Source organism: Dermacentor albipictus, chromosome 3 (assembly GCF_038994185.2).
Source record: "Dermacentor albipictus isolate Rhodes 1998 colony chromosome 3, USDA_Dalb.pri_finalv2, whole genome shotgun sequence".
NCBI lineage: Eukaryota > Metazoa > Arthropoda > Arachnida > Ixodida > Ixodidae > Dermacentor > Dermacentor albipictus.
In genome coordinates this window covers 101,751,626-101,774,286 of record NC_091823.1, presented here as the reverse complement: position 1 = coordinate 101,774,286, position 22,661 = coordinate 101,751,626, and the positions used below count along the sequence as shown (strand labels likewise).

The following is a 22,661-nucleotide window of genomic DNA, read 5'->3' as shown; positions in this document are numbered from 1 at the left end:
ACAATTTGGCGCCCGGAAGTTTGTGTCCTCTGTACTGCTTGTGAAAGTGGCTGCAATGATTTCAACAAGCGGGTGGCAAAGGTTAATTGTTTTATATTGTTTGCTTTATTGCTGAGTGGCCTGGCTATACTAAAAGCAGACAATAACCCTATATTAAAATTCTGAGTGCTTTCCCATTTTGGAATGTTTTAAATTTGATGATATAAATTTACAGCTTCCAAGAAGGCGCCAAGAGTGATTTGTTTTAATAAAGTCCAAGGAACTCAACAGATAAACGATAGACAAGAAGAAATGGAATGAAAATGCTTTTTCTTTACTTGATGGCAGGCCGTCAGAACGAAATGCTTTTCGTTCTGGATTTATTTCGTTCTTTAAAAATGTTCCGTTCCAGTTCTGCTCCTCAACGAAAAAAAAAATTATCCGTAACGGTTCATAACGGCGCTGTTCGCACGCAAAAAAATTTCGATGCGTAGTAACAATAAAAACATACTAGTTATAGTTCACAATAAGTGAATTATGAATTCTGAGATCGTGCTCACTCAGTGCCTAGAGTTAAGGCACTGAGCATGATCTCAGAAGCAGCACGTCATTGAGTGCACTCGCCGAAACGTGAGACCGCTGTTCCCACAAAACAAACCTAAACCGACATAAACGAAGGATAAAGCTTTGGTAACAAAGCCTCCTATCCGTAGAAAACGAGACAATAAGCTCCTCAGTGCGCGAGCCATGGGTTTTACCACGATGCCGATCTGCTAGTGCAACGAGTGGCGGGCTTAGACTAGTACAGTGCTCGACTGGCAATCGTTCACAGTATTCCTGCCTGAGATACGCGGTTATGTGGACCTCTTAGATGCTCGCTAATCCTGACGTTGTCTGACGCCGGTTAATTCGGATTGCCAACTTTCCCCGTGAAGCGAAAACCGAACAGAAATACTTCGGTTTCACTCCGAAACAGAACAATAAATAACTTTTCAGTTATGCTTTCGTGCCCGTGAAAAATATCGTTTTTCTTTTTCGTTTTTCGTTCTTCTCGCTGTTCCGTTCAGACACGCTGCTTTGCGGGCACAACCAACTGCACATACGTATAGTGACAAACAAAATGATATCGTCATCGTAACAATCCTGTCTCATTTGATGTCCACTTCAGGGCTGAGGCCTCTCTCTTAATGATCTCCTACTTAAATTGACTCTCTTCCGTTGATTCCATCCTTTTCTAGCATATCTCTTAAATCTGATCATACCACCTTCCCCTCTGGCCTCCTTGATCTGAATTTTCCCTTCTTTGGTTCCTTTCTGTGACTCTAATTAACAACGGGTAAGTTTGTCTACGCATTATATAACCTGTTCAATACACTCATAGCCTCAACTGGAGTATCAGTTACTCCAGTTTGCTGTCTGATCGACTACACTGTGTTCTTTCATTCGATTGCGCGCTATAGTGTCACTAGGTTGTCCTCAAGCGTCTTCGTTATCCTCCACGTTTCAGCCTTATAGCTGCATGTTGGCAGATTTCAATGATTGTGCGCAATTCCTTTCCAAGATGTTGGTCAACAGACGGTCATGCACGCGATGTATTTTGGTGCATCCAAGGAAGTTGTACAATAGTTTGTGAGCTTGGAAACTCAAAGAGACACGCAAAGGCAGAACACATGCAACTAGTTTATTTCCGAAACCAGCAAGTTTAGAACAAGAGAGGCAATAAAAGTGCCATATTCCCGGAGCAATGCTCTATGCTGCGAGAGCGCGGCAACAAATCGACGGAAAAGGGAACAAAGTACGGGTACTTGACTCATGCTTCAAGCTGTTCAGAAAACATCTCATCACAGTAACCCATAAAAATGGCGCTAGAGGCTAAAATAGCTCTGATAATTGTTTTAACACTAAGCGATCATAAAGTGTCATGGTGGCCAAGCGTCACCACCAAATTGTAAGCAGCCGACGGAGGTTTGACGACGCGACAAGTTAGGGTTTACGGTGCGTTAGGCATCGTTACCAATCAGGAATATTCCTGTTGGCATGCGGTAGTCCGAAGTTACACTGCGATGGACATTGAGTGCCTGAGTCAGGTGGGTCTTCTGGATACGCTCTAATGCGTCCGTTTACGTCGGTTCGGGCAGTCAATAGCACCATGCACAAGAGCAAAGACGCCCAGTTATCGTCACAATGTCCCTGCAGTACCAGGCCACGGCCACGCACTAGTGACATATCTTATACAGCTTGTCGTTCCGTAGCTGTAATGTATGAAACGAGAGATGCTATGTTACAAGATTATATATTAGCTATCGCCATATGCGGTCCTTTAACGTGAAACTGAAATTGAATAACGCAAGCGTTTTCGCATTTTCCTCCATCGCAATGAGGACACTGTTGGCGTAATTCGATCCCGAACCTGCTCAACAAGAACATTTTGCGGGTAAAGAGGCACCATAGCGGATGAAACCGCAATGAAGTGTTGGCATGGAACCAAGTGAAAGGGGCGAAAGACAGCAGCACACCTGTATATGGCCTGATTTGCTCTCATATCATAAAACTGGGATTTCTTATGCGGAAACTAAAGAACAGTACATCACAGATCAAACTCCTTGATTACAACATATTTATTTTACCTTGTCTAGAGTAGGCATGCGTGGCCTGAGATCCGTGTTTAAAAAAGAGCATGGTTATAAAATAGAAATGGTTCAAAGGAGGGCAGCAAGATTTCTCTATAACACCTATCAAAATCTTGATTCGTCTTCATCACTGATGGCTAGTAATGACATCCGGCTTTTGGAACAGCGCAGAGCTATCGTCAGGCTCAACTTTTTTTTCTTGCACCACAGTCGGCAGTCTAATATCGATTCTGTTGTATACCTTATTGCCACTTTTCTCGCAGCAGGCCAGACATAGTAACAATCGCGACCTGACACCATACTTAGAGCGCACTAACCTATTCAAACATTCATTATTTTCCGCGAACCATCGTCCAACGGAACACACTGCGTTCAAATATCTGTTTCCGAATGTGGCCCTCCTGGCTTCGAGAAAGACCTGTCATTTTGTGCAAACTTCATTGTTCGTAACGCCATACTCTTGCCTATATTTTGACAACTCATGAACTAACTTTTATTTGCTCTTTCTTTGTGCTCATAAAAGTGATTTTACCGACTAGCGCAGTTTTCTGTCTCCAACATATTTTTAACCATGTTCGTTGCTGTAGGCTTGTTTTGAGCGGCAATGCTTGCAATATTTTGCTATGTAACCTGTTCAGTTTTCATCACTATGTTCATTTTCTTGCCCCTCCTGCTTCGTCTTCGGACTGCAGTATGCACTAAATAATAAAGATATAACTGATGTATGAAGGGTACATGTGACCAAATAAAAGTATCAGCGTAGGGGCTATACCCTGGCGTGCTTAGTGTAAATGTAGCGGAAGTAAGCGCGACTTCCGGTTCTGCGTAACAAGCAAAATGAGCGCCTTCATAATACTTCAACAAGTATTGTCTGCGCACAAGTATCTCTGAAACGCAGCGACAAGTTAATGGTACAACAGATTTTATTACGCGGATTGTTTGAATTACATAATATTATTTGATTTATCGGTTCGGTATTTACCTATTCATGGCCATTTTTCGACAGCGGGTACGCGCCACTATAACACAACAGTTAAAGAATTCTCAATAGTTGCTTGATACAAGAACTTATCTGTGCACATGCCTGTCATCACCATTCCTCTCTCGTCAACCACCATTCATCTCTTCTTCTTTGTTGCACCACAGAATAGGCATGTTACAGTGCGTAATAGTCTAATTTGGAGTTCCATGCCCACATAGCTTGTGAGCGGTGTAACGCATGAACGTAAAAATTGTAAGAGAATAGAGTTGTGACTTTGTGGCAGGTGAACATAAACATTTTATGACATTGTACACGCATAGAATGAAAGTAAACGAAATCGTAAGCATCACATTTAGTTGTAGAAATTTATGTAACCGTTTCACTAAAGCTTCGCTTCAGGTACAGTTCGCAACATGTGCATTTCATCTGCATTTTTTCCTTTCTTAGCCTTCACTTTTGCAATTTCAGTTCCGTGACACAGAGACCTAAAATTAAGATGGTGCTGGAGAAATGAAATCCTCCTTTCTTCGGCACATCCTGGAGAATAAAGAAATCAAGAGAGTATATTGTGGTATGAAAGCTCGAGCCTAAGATAACGTGAACAGCAGCCGCGCAGGCTGTCAAACCATGCACCGGCACGCCGATGCTATGGTCGATTCAGTACGGCATCAATGTAGGAGCATCAACTAAGTCCTGCCGAGTCCTTCGGTCAAAATGGGATGCCATCCATGGCAGAGCACGATAACAAAAAAATGGCGTACAAAACCTCGCTAGAGAGAACGTTGGTAATCCTGCGACCCTTTTACGGGTTTGGTCTTAACGTCAAAGCCTCTTGAGCCAGCCTGTCAGCAGCTTCGTTACTACAAGTACCCACGAGCGACGGAAGCCAATAAACTGCCCCGACATTGTCACTGCTTTAGATCCAGCGAAGCTGACAGGCAGCTCCCGTCAATGGGAGAACGCTGTTGAAACCTTTCCGGATCAGATTAGCAGTCTCAAAGCGAAAAGAAAAAGAAACAAATCACAGTTTCGCCCGAAAGGCGAAGCATCGAGTGCGATAGGAAATTAGTAGACAGGTGTAGAAAGTAAGGATAGTAGCTTTACGGTGGTATAAAGTTGTAAACATTCGCTTACTAACTAGATTAACAAGAACGGTGTCCCGCGCTCACAGGTAAACATGAACACATCGCATTTGATAACCACGGAAATTCGCTGCCAAAAACCCTCCTGTGTCACAATGCGGTAGCAGCAGCGAGTGAATTGACGTTCGTGTTGTCTTTCCCTTCAACGCGAGGTAGACGTCGAAAGCACAGCGCATACGAAGATACCGGCACTCGGCGTGTCCGCTTTGTCCACAGCGAAGATCGCTTTCATGATACGGCGCTGTAGGCGGCAGCCGCAGGAGCAGAACGCACACCATCTCTTTCACCTACCCCCCGTGCCTCGCGCGGGACAGAAGACGGCGTGCTTCCGCACCGTCTTCCTTCCTTGTGCACGCAAGATTGAACCGCGATCGTCGGTTGGACTTCGCAAGCTTTCACTCGTACATACAGCGTACAGTGTGCGGCGACGATGTTATGGTGTTTAAACTCTATACAGAATATCACGGTGACGGCAGAAATTTGTTTGGAGTGTCGTAAGGAGCTGAAACGCGGGTTTTATTAACTGTCCGCTCAAATCAACACCGAAGGCTTTATTCAGGCATGGAAGAGAGGTTAACGCAATGCAGCTGCAGCGGATGCGTGAAGGCCAGTTTTCCGGCTCTTTTTGGATGCGAAAGCTTCGAATGGCCCACTGAGGGGAAAAGCCGGCCTCTGTAGTAGCGAAACGCCACCGAAATCGCCCCCGCGCCGCCTCACTTGCGCGTCTCGAAGGAGCAGAGCGGGCGAAAGCGAACACGTGCTGCCGCGCTGACTCTCAAGGTGTCACGTGAGGGAAGAGGGCATCTCCGCGACGCCACGTCAACCTCGCTCTCGAAGACCTGTGTTATCCGAACGTTCGTTGTCCGCGCAATTTCAGGAAGCGTTCTAGCTTCGCCTCGCTAATCGCTATAACGAAATTAACGTATAAAAAAGCAATAAATGCGAAAGGAAATACGTTGGTGGTAGTGAGTTTCGAGCCTACGACCCAACGCTTGAAACCAAGTGTCGTATACCCACTGGGCCAAACCGGCGCCTTCTAGATATCACGACCTGTAAACCATGCTTAAGGAAATCATGCTACTCGGACCAATATTTCCATTTCCAAGACCGGCGCGACGAAAGCGGTAACGGCAAAATCACCGCGGATTAGTCGGGAGCGTCCCCATTAGATTCTGTGACAGTCGGGCAATGTAGCATGACGTCACTAATCGAAGTGCACCGGCCTTATGCTGTCTAGGAAGCGTTGACCAAGAGTCTAAACGCGCTCACTTGCCCGCGAGGAGGTAAAATCTCGGAGGACCACTCAGCGGCGTTCAATTGGATATTAACGCCTTTCGGTATGGTATGGTATGAAGAACTTTATTTAGGTCCTGAGGGATCAGTCTGGGACTGATGCGGGCCACTCCCACGTCGGTACAGAGAGGCCGAGCCCCTCTGCTATCACACGGGCCCTCTGGACAGCCCTGAGCTGGTCCGCCAGCACTTCACTGTGCAGCATTCGCTGCCACCACTGTTCACCTCGAGAACCATCACCGGCCAACGCCAAGCAGCGCCACAGCATGTGTTGTAAATCGAGCAAACCCCCACACTTTCGGTGACCACGATGATTTTCCTGTCCTCACGCACGGCCTGCGCCACCGTTGTCACAGATGAGTGGAGCCGGCATCTGTTGGTGGTGCAAAGAACACAGCAACTGGCGTGGCGTGCGTCCTCCAATGTGATTGATTGGCCTAATCGGTTAGAGTATAACAAAGCAGCTACACCCACGATCAAGAAACCGGGCGATGTTCGCGAAGGAATGCTTCGTTTTGAAAATGGTTCAGGGAGGTGTTGGCTTTACACAGTTACGGATGCGGCAAAGCGTGGCTAGAATACCTCATAATCACACCAGCGCCTAATAAGTAAACGTGACTGTTTGTGCAATCCGAGAGAAGGAGCCTTCCATCCCTGGTCTAACGGCAAACATGCCGAGCTATAACCATGTTATTCTCAGATAGGTTGCTTGGTCAAAAAAACCGAGTGTTAAACTTTGTTTAAAGCCAACAGTCACGTCTATCTGTCGCGTGTTTCGTTCGAAGAGACGAATGAAACGTGCAACAGCGTAGTACACGGTTAGTGATGTGATGAACAGGTCATGCAACATTTTTAATTATGGGTAAGTTTCACTCCTGTGACAGGCTTTGGGTGCGTGAGCAGCCATGAACAAGTTTGAAATAGGATCAGCCTAAAATAATGTCGAAATGCCGAAATAATGTCGAAATAAAAGATGCGCAATGGATTCTGGGCTAAATTCGTAGAGCCTAAGTGAAAATTCAGAGATCAAGTTGGAAGCGACCTTCAATTCAGTATTGCTTGGCACGTGTGGTATGGGTACAAAAAGAAAGGGCGAGAAAAACATGCCTCACGATAACTCGTTAGAAGAACATAATTGTGCGTTTGTTGATTGTTGTTATAAATTCTCGCATTTGTCATTTTCTGAAAGATTCACACAAAAATTTATGGCCACCGTTCTGGCATGACGTCTTAAATTTCACATTATATTTGATATCTTTCTGTGATTGCGTTAAGTGCGGTTATTTTATTTTGTGTGTGGTATTTATTTATTTTGGCAATTACACTTTCAGTGGCCGGCAACAACTATAGTTTTTTATGCTATAGCTGAGTATTTTTCGAAGAAATGTTATGCATAACTATCCGCTCCAGAAGCTCTGTTGCCACCTTCCTGCATTTGCAAAAGCATTCTACACAGAAGCGTGGAAGAATGAACCCCACTAGTACATCTTTCCCGAAACCATGCCTTGTCACTTGAGTTGATGTCGTATGCAAGTGGCATCTCATTTTTTGTCTAAGGGCGTGAAAAAAAAAAAACATAGTATGTTGAAGGTTTTCCACCAATCTTGTGACGGCCATTAACAAGAGGAGTGGGAGTTGAGAAAGGTGCGCTCTACACTTGAAGGCTTGTAGTCTGATTTCTGATATATTTCTGATTTAAAATACCTTCATTATACTCTGCCAAACTATCTTGTTACTACATAAAACGCAGGTTGCTTAGAGGAAAAACTGCATATCATCCCACGCTCTGGGGGAATCGATGCTATACAAAGCAGTGTGCGGGGAGCCTATACCAAGTTAACGAAACTACCTTGCAAGCATGAAGCTGTAGCCGGCTGTTTCATTACCTACATGGCACGCATGTTATGACATTCATGTTGTGACCGATCATTTATGCTCGTCATACACTCTTGTCTTACTACGCCAATTTTGGTACACACCACGTTAACGAAACGACCATGAGAGCACCAATACGTAGGCAGATAGATAGATAGATAGATAGATAGATAGATAGATAGATAGATAGATAGATAGATAGATAGATAGATAGATAGATAGATAGATAGATAGATAGATAGATAGATAGATTGATAGATAGATAGATAGATAGATAGATAGATAGATAGATAGATAGATAGATAGATAGATAGATAGATAGATAGATAGATAGATAGATAGATAGATAGATAGATAGATAGATAGATAGATAGATAGATAGATAGATAGATAGATAGATAGATAGATAGATAGATAGATAGATAGATAGATAGATAGATAGATGCGGTCAAAGTGGCAAATGTTCGGCAAGAAATGCTTAGCATTTCAAATTGGATGGGGGAATGTCGTACGGTGCTTGCAGTTGAAGAAGGCCGTTCGTTGTCACTTGCCCCTTTCGCTCATTGCAGGCGCTACGTTACGCCGAGGCACCCGTGGGTGAACGCCGGTGGCGCAAGCCGCAGCCCAGCAACGCCCAGTCATGCGTGGCCGGTCGCCGGGCAGAGCACTTCGGATCGCCGTGCCTGCAGGCCAACCCGGTCACCAAGAAGTTTGAAGGGTCCGAGGACTGCCTCTTCCTCAACGTCTGGACGCCACGCATAGACGTCACCGTGAGTGTGCAGATGCAATAGGGATCGGTCACGCTCGTTTCCGCATTGCGAGGCAGCACTTTATTGGCACGTTCCCTGTCGTTCCCGCCTCGAGAAGAGCGCTCTAGCGTAAATCTTAAGCGGCTCCGGCGTCGCCTAAACGAAATACGCGCCATTCAGCCAGTCACTGCCGCTGATATCGCACTGCCACCGTGGAGTGCGATGAATAATTCACGGAAAGTTGCAGGTTAAACCATTTTGTATTTTATTTGTAAACTGTTAATGGTTAATTTCGAACTAGAAAGCGAACAGGCGAGTTTCTGAGTGCACACATTTATCTGTGAATGTGTATGCCTGTGTGGTATACGCTTGTACAGAAGCATAAACGGGGACTCACAACCTTCGAGCCTCTCTCACTTCTGTTACAGTTGTTTTTGCATCTTCTCCTTTCTGCCGTTTTGAATTGTTATTTATGTGTCATGTACCGTTGAACAACTGGAGCAATATGTTGTATGCAAATTAGGAGTTCATAATCAGAAGAATTTGCGTTTGTGCAGAAGCGCTTTAACCCATTAGGGACCGGTTTCTTTTTTTTTCTTGCTATCTTGAAATAATGGTAATATTGTTACGTAGAAACACGTAGAAACAGCTTACCTTTATACTAATAACTCACATGCAAAATATTATTACTATTGCCTAATTAGTTTTTGAAATATGGCCCGTGACCATTTGGTCACACTGGGCCCTTACGCTACAGCAAAATACGCTAAGTGAAAAACATTTATTTCAAGCCATGAAACATCACAAAAAACATAGATAGCGAATAGTCGAGCACTTATTTAGTGTGACATTGTTTAAATCATGGAATACACATGCCGTCGTCATACTTTGCGCATTGTGTGTGCACTGCGCTGTTGCAATTTTCTCATGCACACCTCAACCTCTTGCCATTAGGTACTCGTGCAACAAAGTGGGCCACGTAGTCATCCCGCGTACCAGTCAGGACATCACCAGTCTTTGGGATTTTATGTTGACCAGGTCCTCTATGCTTACTGTCCCATTGGATCAGTTAGCTTTGTGCAATTTGCCTGCGGAATTCCATCTGCGTGACGTTGAACCCTGTGCTACGAATTAGCGCTCAAGCGTTGCTGATAGATACCTCACAGTCAAGTGAAAATCGGCCGCCACCACTTTTTGCCACGGATTACAATCCTGTGGGCACCTACATTTGCATCCATCTTGTCCGTACCTCCCATGAAACTTGTACTGAGCAACAGTGTTTTTTGCGGGCCGCCTTGATTTGCTTGTTCTGAACGCGAGAGTAGCTGTCTGCAGATGACATTGGCTCTGCGCCGTGAATGGTGCTTATGATTGTTACTACAGAATTGTCCATCCAGCGGACAACAATTATCCCATCGTCGCTCAGCACGGGCTCTTCATGCCCGCTAGGTTGGCACTTGACGAATTGTGGTCGAGCGATAGGGCACTCTTTGGGAACATGGTTCTGCTTCATTGTACCCGTACCTTCGTAGCCCTGTGCCTTGAAATGCCTGAGTAGCGGCATGCCTGTGAATAAATTATCAAAATAGAAAAAGAAAGGAAGGTCGTGCGTCTCTGCTGCGAGTTAATCCACCATTTGGAGAAGTGGTGCCGCTGCTTTTCCAAAGTCCTTTTCATATTTTTCAGATGTTCCGGAATCCCCTGCTTGCCTTGATACACTTTGAATTCTACAAGGTATCCGTTTTTAGCATTTAGGCACAATACTTTATAACCGAAGCGGAGAGGCTTTCCGCGTGTAAACTGTTTACAGCCATGACGACCATAATACTCAATCATACTTTCGTCATAGCTCAGGTGACGCACAGGTTGAAAGTGCTCCAGAAACCTTGCTTTCAATAGTGACGCCAATGGACGCAACTCTGCCAACTTGTCACTAAGCGTTAGGCTTGCATTTCGCACAGTGCAGGAATCGCATTATCTGTACTAAGTGATTTCTTCGCATAGCATTGTAGGCCATCGTGTTGCGCATATCCAAGCCGCTGTCCCAATAGCACTTTTTCCTTGGCAAGCGGTTATAGCCGGACAAAACGAGCACTCCAAGAAAACCTAATTCTTCTTTGGCAACCTCCGGATTGGGCGTATTGAAAAATAACGCATACTTTCTTGTTAGTTCGACTAGCAGCTACACGACGGCTTCGTCGAAAAAAAGATTTCGAACAACTCAACAGGTGAAAAGTCCCTGTAAGCAGCAATGTTTGGATAGGGAAATATGCCAAGGCTTCTCTGGAGATCAACGTTCGTCTACTTAGAAGCAGTGGATAATTTCGCAGGAATGACCGCATCAACTACAGCAGAAGAAACCTTTCATGTTCCGCCACCTTGCCTGGCGGGGTCGTCATCGTCCGAGTCGGATACAACAATGCGGCGTCCGTCAGAGAAAACAGTTTAAGCACCGGCACATATTTGCCGCCCGATCAGATTATCAATGAGCCCGCCTGAGCCTTCATCGGCCGACTCTTCATCCGAACAGGTGCTAGCCTCTCACGGGTCGATATAAATGACTGACACGTCGTCATCGTCTTCTTCGAGTATCTTCGCTATTTATTCCAACATCAACCTATTCAGACAATAAAATAAGACATAACCACTGTGGGAACGCGCCAGCAGCCGTGCAAGAGATGAGAATGCAGTTTTTAAAGAAAATAAAAAGTTAGGTAGCCTAAAGGCCCAGCGTGACCATATGGTAACGCGCAAGATAACACGATCGTTCATGCATAAATCAAACATTAATCTTTCACAAATGCTCATCGAAGGTCATATATTCAAAGAGCAATATGGAGATAAGGATATCGGACTGCTACTCAAAGAAGTAGTAAAAAAAACGCATTACCCCATGGAGTGATGCATGGCGACGCTACTCGCGCAGCAACACTTATTCCCGCCTTTGTGAGGGGCTCCCACAAAACGACTGACACCTGCTGCCACTTGATATCCATAAAGTGAACTCTCATCTGTCTAACGGCATGTCATAGGCGATTTTGGTGCCGTTTTGTTAATCTTAATTAATTGAAATCCACTGTGCAGACTAACGTGACCATATGGACACGCTGGTCCTTAATGGGTTAAATTGGTGGTGACTGCCTATTGTAGGTAAGCGCACGGTCTGAATAGCAATTTCTTTGCATCTAGCTTTTGTGGGAGATTTTAAATTCGCAACAATTTTAAGCGATCATCCTTGCTTAGAGAAATACGCATTTCATACGTTTGTGGACTGAAATCGGTCAATTAGTCCAAGCAAATACTTGGAGGAACTAGTGGTATACATGCCTATATAGAATGCAGTTAACGCGACCTCTAGCAGCAGTGCAATGTACTGCGTACGTATTCATTTGCGCAGTTTCGAGGAGGTGCGGCGCTGGTGAAGCTGCCGTCACAAAACCTTCTTTTTCCCACCACCTCCACTTCTTAAGTATATGTAAATGCACTTTTCTGATGAAAAAGCAAGCAAAACATGCTATACCACCGGACGTGGTAGAGTAGTGGCTTTGGCGATGCGCTGCTAAATACTCGAGGTCGTGGGGTCCAATTCCTGGCGTTGGCGGCCTCATTTAAAATGAGTCCAAATACATAAACTAACGTATTCCGTGCATTGGGTGAACGTTAAAAAAGCTCAAGGCGGTACAAATTAATCTGGAGCCCCTTCCTACGACATGCCTCAGAATCAGATCCTCGTTTTTTGGCACGTAACACATCCATATTTTTTTAAATGTTCTACAACAGAATGATACACTGAAGGCTTAATATTTACAAGCGTATATTCTCTTTTTCTGTGACGGTTCTTTTTTTTTTTTTGCCGTCCCACTATTGTTAAATAGTTATCGCTCGTCGCAACATGCGGGTGCATGTATCCGAACCTTCGCGAATGCTCTCGCCGATGTTATAGGGAGAGAAAATTGTCTAATCAGATTACACGGGTGACGCGAATAGCATTGTGCATTCAGGAATGTTTGCGAGCACTACAGATCACTATAGAATGTACTGTGAGTCATGCATAAATAGCCGACGCACTTGTCTTATCGATCAGATTTAGACAGACGATTCTACTCACCGTTGATGTTTTGCTGTGGGTGTTGCTTGTTTTTCTTAGCACAAGTTCGTTCAATAGAGGGTTGGAATTGGGACTTGATGTTTTGACGCTGTACAGCTAGTTCTTCACCGTTCCCTACAAAGTGAAATCTCGTGAAGGTGTTTCTACCTTCATAGTCCGGACACCCCCACCAAGCCTTGAGCCCAGTACAAAGCGTGAATGCAACGCCAACGCCGCCCCAGCAACGATTGCCCCCGCCAACGCCAACGGCTACAGGGGTTGCCTGCCCCTTCCAGGATGAAACTTTACCCAGCACTTCCACCAAATGTCACATTGGTTATATTCGTGTTGTTTTAATATTTTGTTGAGCAACGCTTAATTGCTTATTGTGTGCCCCAGAAATATTCTCCTAGCGTAAAAAAGCACTGAACACCAACACAAGTTCTCATTATGGGCAACATAGCAAGGAGGTCAATATTTGCGTGTGCTATCACTGCAGATTGATTCCTCCATCATGTTCAGGGAAAGGGTGCACAAAGTAGTCGCCTCCAAGCGTCCCCAAAAGGACCGGCATTGCTAGTAAACTTGGTAACATCACTTTTTTAAGATTCCAATTTTACATTTGCACTTATCTACAGTTAATATATATATAAGCAACAACACAATAGAGATAACTTCTCAAATAGGGATGGAAACCAGGCCATTGGATGACAGAAAAGAAAAAAATAAGCTCCAAAAGTAAAGGCCTGCACGAAAGTGCGCAATACAGGCTGAATGATCGTCTGCAGTCCCAACATACATCGCTTCCATCTCCTTGCAATCAAAGAAATTCGCACGGAGACATACGTTCAAGGGAAGGCGTCTTTGTCGATCGCGGCTACTTTCTTTCTTCGACCTTATCGCCGGAGCAGGCAAGGTCGTCTCGACGTCGAGACGCGCATTACACGGATCGATGTCGAAAATGGTCTGGTAAGGAGGGCGCCTTGCACAACGCTATTGTCAAGACATCTGCACCGAGGGCGGTTGGGTTTCGGCGCGCCGTTGGTCGGGTGCCTCGTGGGAGACCAGCCTACAATCGGCGTAGCGGTCCCGGGATCTCGTCTGCAAATGCCCGCTTTATCTCCGTCGGCGACGGAGCACATTAAGGAATGGTGGCCGTACGAGTCATTTGCCGCGGCTTTCCTGGCATGATTTGCTCTCGCTGCTCTTTTTTTTTCTTCACCTATTGAAACGACAATAGCAGACGCTCTCATTTTTATTTTTTACGCGCGATGATCAATTTTATGCGCGAAGGTGTGTACGACCATTTGTTTTTCTTAAATCGTAACGTATCGTACCGCAGTTCTGGTACATCAATTACGTAGAGTACTATCCATTTCGTTGCGACCATTTCCTTTCAATTTTTCGTAAATATCAAAATGTTATCGCTGTAGGTTTTCGCTTCAAGCAGAGAAAAGAAATAAGAGGGCAAGTTCAAGTGCGCTGGGTGTGAAGAAATAGCGCGATCAATAGGACGCAACCACACACATTTCCTGTGGATCTTTATCTTTCTCGCTTGTCTGCGTCGCAACGTTTGTTCAGAGGGGGGCCCTTCTTTGAATTTGATGTTTGGCTAAACAAAGATATCTACAAAGCGACGCTTCGTAGGTTGATTCCCGCGGTTAGTCAAGTTTCTTATTATGCTAAAATATTACAAAGAGTGTTTTGATATCTGATTATAATGAATTAGTTCATACAAACAAGTTAATGATAATATTGATCTAGATAGACTATTTCGCACGTTTGTTCAGGCTTCGTTCACATGTGGTAGCCAAAACCTTCTCCTAATCGGGGCAAGCCATTGTATCATGACGTCATCGCGTATGCACATTCTACGTGGCGCAACGAAAGCTGGCTTGTAAATATGACTATTACTGTAAGTTATGTACGCCACTCGGATGCTAACAATAAATATTTCTAGGATTTAGAAGCTTTCTGACCTTCAGATAACGCAAAAAGTGACAAGACGAAAAGGGGTGCACCAGTAGCGTACTCTGTTAAAGTGTCATTTTTTCATTTTTTTTTTCAAGGACGAGAGCCTTAAGTGGCTCATTCGCATGGCTCATGCCTAAAAAACGCGGCGTCTAGTCGAGTGGTACAAAAAATACCATCATCAGCAGTGGCTCATACCCCCGTATGCGAGCAAAGATATGATGACTCATACCCCCGTAAGCAAGCAAAAATTCAATGGTGCATACCCCTTTAAAACAGAGGCTACAAGCACTCAGCAAACAGAAGCGAACAGTGCTTACAATCATTGAAATCACCCATATAACACACAGAACAGCGTACGTTTTAATAAAGAACAAGCTCAAAAAAAGCATCTGAACCATCAAAAGAGCATTGCATGCCCCCCCCTGGAAGTATGCTATGGCCGAGGATGCTGGCCAAGCCAGAAACACAGTGCGAAGTGCGAAGCGGCGGTTGCAAGGCGCTAGGCCACGAGTGCTGCTTTCTCCAGCTGAGAGCGCGCAGAGAAACGTCGTTGGCGCGAGTGTGACTCCACTGTACAAACGCGCGACGTCCCAGCAAAGCATCGAAAACGAGTCGAAGAAAACGAACGGCGAAAGCAGAAACACGACGTCGCGAGACGGCAACGCAGAGGGTAGGCTGAAGTTTGCAGAGAATGGCTTTCCACACGTGCACGTCACACTGCGGCTCGCTATGTCTTCCACGAAGACTGACCCCTCCTATCGTATAACTTAAAACATTACCAAGTGTTCACGTGTCACAGGAGTGTAACATTGCTGCCGAACTTCTTTCTAACCCTGTTGCTCACTGACTTCACTGAGCGAAGATTTTCTTACGTAACTGATACATCCAAGTTGTAGGAAGTCAATATTCGCAAGTTGTGAAAATACCAAGCGTACCAATGGATCGAACATTTGTACGCTCGTATTTTATTCACTGCCCCTCGATCTGAAAGGGAAAGTTAGAGGTGAAACAAGGAAGTGAAGCTTTCCGCGCTGAAATTTATGTTTATGTTTTCTACGTTCGTCAACGTGCCCTTGAGACACGCTCATTTTATTACGTGATCTCAACAATCGCTGAACACGTATTCATATAGCAAGGCAGAAGCGCCGTGATAAACACGTGTTTAGGTTTATTAAGAATGGTCACTTCCCCTTCGGCCTGCGATTACCATCAGTTCGACAGCCGGTTAAAATGATCCCGTGGTTCACGTACGATTTTTTTGGCGAATCTTGTAGTCATGGCTTCGCGTACATATTCGAAATGCTTGAGAAGGTATCGCTCGAAGGTGGTATTCGCGTTTTCCTGCAGAAACAAATTGTCGTCGGAATTTCTTTATTCATGGTGATTGGTGAACCAGTGCGACGAGAGACATATCTAGCAATGGGTTATTCGTAAACGCCTCGTAGTTTCCCTAAAGGTAGGGAGCACAAAAAAACAACTGCAGGCCTCATCCACGATGACATTCTCGTCGCTAAAAAATGCTGCTTTTTAAATATCGAGAATATAATGACACTTGTAATTGTTTATCATGTGACCACGTTTCACAGTCTAACAAATATTGTCGCCCAAAGCAGGACGCGCCGGCATGTATCGCAATTTCTCGAATGTTATCGAAGGTTCTATTTGTTGTCGGTTGTCACCGAAACTTGTGTAATCCGATTGCATGTGTGTGCGACGCGACTTGTGCAGTAATTTCTGGAGGACATGTGGGCACCAGTGATTACTCTGGAACCTTCTTTGACTCATAAATACAAGGTACGGAGAAAGAATACTCCGTGATAAAAGCTGACCCGCTTGACCCACTGATCGGATTTCGACAATCGCCGACTGTGTTCGCCGCTATCGTTGTGCTTTGAGCGTATACATATAGCCTGTCTTTGTGGGTACAGCCCCGCCCAATACAAGTTAGTTTCTTCGTTCGAAGTATTGCTATTGTGTTCTTTAACGTCACTAATAGGTGACAATATCTTGCCATTCAGTCGCAACATCTCCCGTCGAGCGTGATGAGAAGCTGCACCCGTATAACGTTAAAATGCGACAAAACATGGTTTGCGCTCTACCTCTTCGCTGCCCATATCTCTAGAAACCTTCCGACTTTTCTCTACCTATTAAATGACATTAAGTAATAATCGAGAAGAAAGGGGATTAACCAAGGGGCCCGATTTTTATTAGTCATATCATAAGAAGCCAACAAACACTGACACCAAGGGCAACATAGGGGAAATTACTTCTGCTTAATAAATGAAACAAAGAAACAATAAATTGATGGTAATGAAAGTGGATGAAAAAGAAACTTGCCGCAGGTGGTAACCGACCCCACAACCTTCCCAAATTAAGTAATAATGTATTGTTTATATGTTCTGGAAACACGGCGTCTACTGCACACATCAGACGGGCAACATACGAACAGAAAGTAATAAGCTATACAAACTGAATTGCCTTATGTCCGTGATATCTGAAATATTTGGCTGCGCTGTCCTCCTTTAGTCTCGGTGTTCCACGTTGCACCTCAACCTACGGAACAATTCAGGAGGCTCACGTCACCCCTTTACCTGTCTATCTACGATGCAAACCTTTTCGAGTATTCCTGCGACTGCTGTGCCGTCATGGACGCCACCTCTTATCGACCCTTCCCGACATAAGGCCGGACTCCGCTTTTTCAAGAGCCATTAAATGCCGAGAATCGGCCATACCATCATTCATTGCCCCTGCTGACCTTCCACGTATGCCCCCAAGGGTAAGGTTCAAAATACGAGTACGTCTATCTATTCCAGGAATTACTAAAAATCGCGAATACCTACCGTCGGCCTCAGATATTTAACACTTGAATATATGTCGAAAGAATATGACTCCTCGGTTAATGTGTATGCAGACGGATCGGTCTGATCATATGCATCTGGTGCGGCTTTCGTCGTGCCTGCGCATCAAGTCATTCGATGGTTTCGTCTGTGTAACAAGATGACTCCAAAATTTACGGAACTATTGGCAATCAGAGAGGCCGTTTAATATATTTCCCGACAGCCTCCTCAAGTATGGACAGTCTTCAGTGACGCAAAATTGGCTCTGCGACTTCTTAGATTAGTGTTCAAAGAAAGCGCTTACAGAGTGTTGGCTCTTCAAACTGCCGAGCTCTGCACTTTAGCGCAAGAAAACGACCACCACATTCCGTTTCAGGGGATTCCCAGCCACTGTGGTCTACACGGCAACAAACTGGCTATGTCGAAGCGAAGAAAGCACTCGAAGAACTAGAGTCACTGCTTGCAATTCCTTTTTCAAGAGTGCACGCCAACTGTCTCCTCTCCAGTGTCACCCGAAAATCGACAGAAAAGCACTGGGACAATCCAGATAATTGCCCCAGACGACTCCAGAGATTGAACCCTACCATGGAATTTAGGCTACCGCTGAAAATTCAACGTAGCTGTGCCAGTCTTCTGCACAGACTAAGGCTGGTGGTAGCGTTTACGCGTGGGTACGTGCACCTCATGCGACGCACTGAGTCTCCAGACTGGGAGTAGTGCAATTTGAAGGTGACTATAGGTCATGCGCTTTGTGACTACCCTAAGTACGTGGAACAACGTCAAAAGTTGAACAATGACCTTACACGTCTCGACAGCCCACGTTATCGGAAGACGTTATTTTAGGCCCTTGGTCAGACGCCCAATCGAGTTTCAAGGCCATCCAGGCATTACTGAACTTTTTAAAAAGCACGGGCCTGGACTGTAGGCTTTGAACATGCCAAATTGCTTGTCATATGTTTTACATCCTCCTTCTCTCGCCATCGTCACCTATCATGCGCCTCCTTCTTCCCTCTTTCTTTCCCTAATCCCCTTCCCACAATGCAGAGTAGCTGGCTAGAGGAATATACCTCTGGCCGACCTCCCCCTGCATTTTGTATCATTAAACTTCTGTCTCTGTCTCTCTACTGTACATATCAGACAGGTAACAAATGAGCAGAAAGTAATAAGCTACAGGCTGAATTTCCTTAAATCCGTGACATCTGAAATATCTCACTGCGCTGTCCTCCTTAAGTCTAGAAGAAAATATAATAACGTGGTGTCTACTGTACACAGCAGACGGGTAACACACGAGCAGAAAGTAATAAGCTACCGAATGAATTTCCTTAAATCCGTGACATTTGAAATATTTGGCTGCGCTGTCCTGCATGCTTAAGTCTAGAAGCAAACATAAAACCTCATGTGTGACCTGCTATCTCCCGCTAGAAGGCATTCGGATTGTCGCCTTCGGGCAAGTCAGCAAATAGTGGACATAAGGTACTGGCCGGCGCTCGTTTGCGTCATTTATCCCGATATGAGAAAAAAAAGGAAGAGACGTATAAGATGCTTATACGTTCTTGAGTCGACCCTCTCCGAGACAGTATAACAAACCGTAAACGAAACTTTGCAAACAAGAACACTCGCTCGCAAAGCAGAAACGAACGCGGAAGGCGCCGAAAACAACTCCTGGAGGAGTGTCGTTAAAGCTTGTGCTGCCGCCACTGAGAAGATCGATGAGCCCGCGCGGCCTTCGCGAGCGGCCGAAGGGTTTTCCTTGGGGGGTCAGCGACAGCGGAGGTGGCGCTGAGGGAAAGAGGTGGCGGTGGATTTAGGGAGAGTCCCGTTTGCGTGGGGGACAAGGGAGCCAGTGGTCGATTTAAAGGAAGGACCCGAGGGACAGTAAAAGAAGAAAGAAAACACGCCCTTCGTCTTGCGTGACGGTGATCTCCTTTTCGGCATGTAGCTGCACCGCGGAACCTTCCCTCTGCGTTGTTTCGTTTTTTTTTTCTCATGCACATTCGTTACAGAAGCATTCCTTTTTTTTGTTTTCTACATGGCTGAATTTTCTCAGGGATTCGCGCGTTCAGTTCCTTCACGGGTGGCCGCCTCCGTTCGGCACTGCTGAACCGGAAATGGAGCGTCGATCCATTAGAGTTCGAGCGTAATTGGAATCCGGAAGCACTTGCCCGCCGCCGTCCCATGTGCAATGAATGAGGCCTGGTTCGTATACGTCGACCCCCTTTCCTTCGCGACCCGAAAATCCTCTTCCGAGCGAATCCAGTTTCTAATCTATCGATATTGACATTTCGAAGTGTTAAGTTCGATGACCGAAGGAGACCTACGGGACAGACATCTTTACCTGTGATACATGAACTGCTAGAAAAACTTCTCTGTTGATAGTTACATCGATAAATAACGATGCAACGTTTTGTGTGCGCATTCATAAACATAGCAATACTGCCGCAAAGGTTAAGCCACCCTGTTCTGGAAATCTTGGTGCAACTACAAGTAAACCCTTTGCTGAAAATGGTTTCTTTAAGTTGGGCTACCTAGTAATAATCATAAACTAAGTGCTGGTATTATTCGGCTTCATCGGCGAATTCTGGAACACGTGCGTATCATTCGACTGAAATGCTGCATATTGGTGTTCAAGCGAAGACAAATATTGAGCATCGTTTCTGTACAACTTCACTCTGGCTTACGAACGATTTTGTAGGTGAAGCTTTTGAGCAAAATGGTGTAAAGGTGAAGCAGTGAAGCTGCTTAGCACAGTCATTGACATAGGGTCGTACGGGATGTGTGACCATTTCATGGCTTTTTTTTTTTTTGCAGTTTTCCCTACCAAGTAAGTCGGTTGCTATATAGCACAGAGATAGCGAATACATAAACACTTGAAGCGCGATCCTGCCATAGGTGGCGCCACCGTGCGGTCATGACATCAACACCACACGTATGGCACACGCGTGCGAGTGAGAGGCAAAAATCATGGAACTTCGCCGCGGAGGTATGGAAGTTATTCGTTCTCTGAGCAACGCAGACGCATCGCGGCGTTGTTATAGAAGACACCAAAAGACATGCAGTTCGTTTGGCAGCAAGAACCACGCAATCCAAGAGGACGCTCCTTCACGACCTGCTTGGACTCCGTCGACTATGCAGTGGAGCCAGGGCGGCGTTCGTAGGCTGGCATGAGGGGCGTTGGGTGCACAAGCACTAGCGTTTCTGCTTAGACAGGTGTGCGCATACATTGGTCTGAGCGGAACGAACAGTAAACTTCAAGATGTACAAGTTGACGACATTCTTTGGGTCTCATCTCGTGCAACATCGTCGTGCGACGCCTGCTATACCACCGTCGGCAGCCGTCATCGAGCCAGCCTTGTGAGATGCCTACTATCTTCCCGAACGCCTGCTTGTATGAAACTCTATGGTTTGTACTACGTAGCAGTATTTCCCTCTCATGCCCCCGTCGCATCAACATGTCGACCCCCTCACCCGTTTTCTTAGAACCGCGGTCTGACTAGTTTCATCGCAGCGCTAAGCCTAACGTATACCTCATTGAACGCTTCGCACTTCGGAAGAAAGTGCCCAATATTGCGTGCATATATAGCTGGTGCTTTCATGAATGAAGTCTAGCAGCAATCAGTGGGAGTGACATAAATCAACCGATTGGCGTTCTATGAAGGATCGTATGCGGCTACAATTTAGCCCGTTTGTGACGCCCATGCCCGCAGTCAAAGACAACGTATACACAGGAAAGAAGTGTGGTATGTCTGCAGAAACGGCAGTTATAATATGGCAGCGGTATACCGCTGCCATATTATACGTGTCGCCGAAAGCGGGACGATGTTCAGGAAGTGTTACACATATTGCTGATAGTTTCGCCGTTTAATACTGCCTTTAAATTTTTAATCTCTTACATATGCATCTGTTTTTCCGATAACTGTGTCCTGAACTGCAGAAACAACAATTATAATATGGCAGCGGTATACCGCTGCCATATTATACGTGTCGCCTAAAGCGGGACGATGTTCAGGAAGCCTTACACTTATTGCTGATAGTTTCGCCGTTTAATACTGCGTTGAAACTTTTAATCTCTTACATATGCATCTGTTTTTCCGATAACTGCATCCTGTAAGTTTTAATCTCTTACATATGCATCTGTTTTTCCGATAACTGTGTCCTGAACCGTAATTTCAAGACCGTGTGTCAAAACTGTAAGCATATCCATGTTTATTTCATCTCTTACCCTAAAATAGGTCCCGAATTTCTACAACTTTTCTTACGCAGGAGCCGTTCATTACTGGCCAATTCTCAGCCGTGCAGCACTTTTAATAAGGGTTCCCATGATCGATTCAAAAATCGCCGCTTGTCGCGAAGACGAGGCACATGTGTCCCGTAACTAAAAGATACAGGCAAATATTTTAAATTTTATTCTCAAGATACTTCACACTCTATATAGGTCGACCCATTCCCTATAATTCCGTGATATGTAAAGAATCCGAAGTCTCCATGAAACAGACGATCACAAAGACGACAACAACGAGTGCCACGTTTCCTTTATTCGCTTCGTTTTATTTTCAATATAATTTCACAATATCCGTTTTCTTAAGGAGGCCAGATCATCTACACAAAGAGTGAGCTCGGTGCCCCATCTAGGAGGCAATAGCTCATAACGTTCATTTACCTTTAGAAGATCGTGTTCTGCCGTCGGGCTGCTTCGGTGTGCACTTTTTTTTTTCGGTAGAGTAAAGAAATATACCTAGAGATATGTTCTCCCCATGGCTATGAAATGTAACTCGAGATACAGCAGTTAAAAATGTGGAAGTGTTCCTCGAGAGAAGATCGAGTTTCAAAATTCTAATCAGCGTCCCCTCCATTGCTTCACGTCGCGGCATAATTACTCCTGCGGGCTCGAGCGTACAGACGACGGATGTGCTTTGGCAAAAGTGGTTTTAGGAACAAAGGTATTAATAGACATGACACGTCCAGTTTTTAATTATTTTCAACATGGAAGGGTAAATAAAAATGTAATAAGGAGGAATTTTTACATAGCATCACTATTTCCACAATCTAAAAAAAAAAACTCCACATGTCACTTTTTCACGTGGGACCCCTGCACCTCAGTGCACTGTTGATATCG

The 22,661-nt window shown here is 45.1% G+C and overlaps 1 protein-coding gene across 1 annotated transcript in view; it reads left to right on the top strand.

Annotated features, from left to right (window-relative positions):
* Positions 1–22,661, top strand: part of LOC135913972 (para-nitrobenzyl esterase-like) — an 85,355-nt gene that overhangs the window by 43,827 nt on the left and 18,867 nt on the right. The window contains exon 3 of the mRNA XM_065446681.1: positions 8,471–8,671. Coding sequence (XP_065302753.1) covers positions 8,471–8,671 — 201 coding nt within the window. The remainder of the gene's footprint in view (positions 1–8,470; positions 8,672–22,661) is intronic.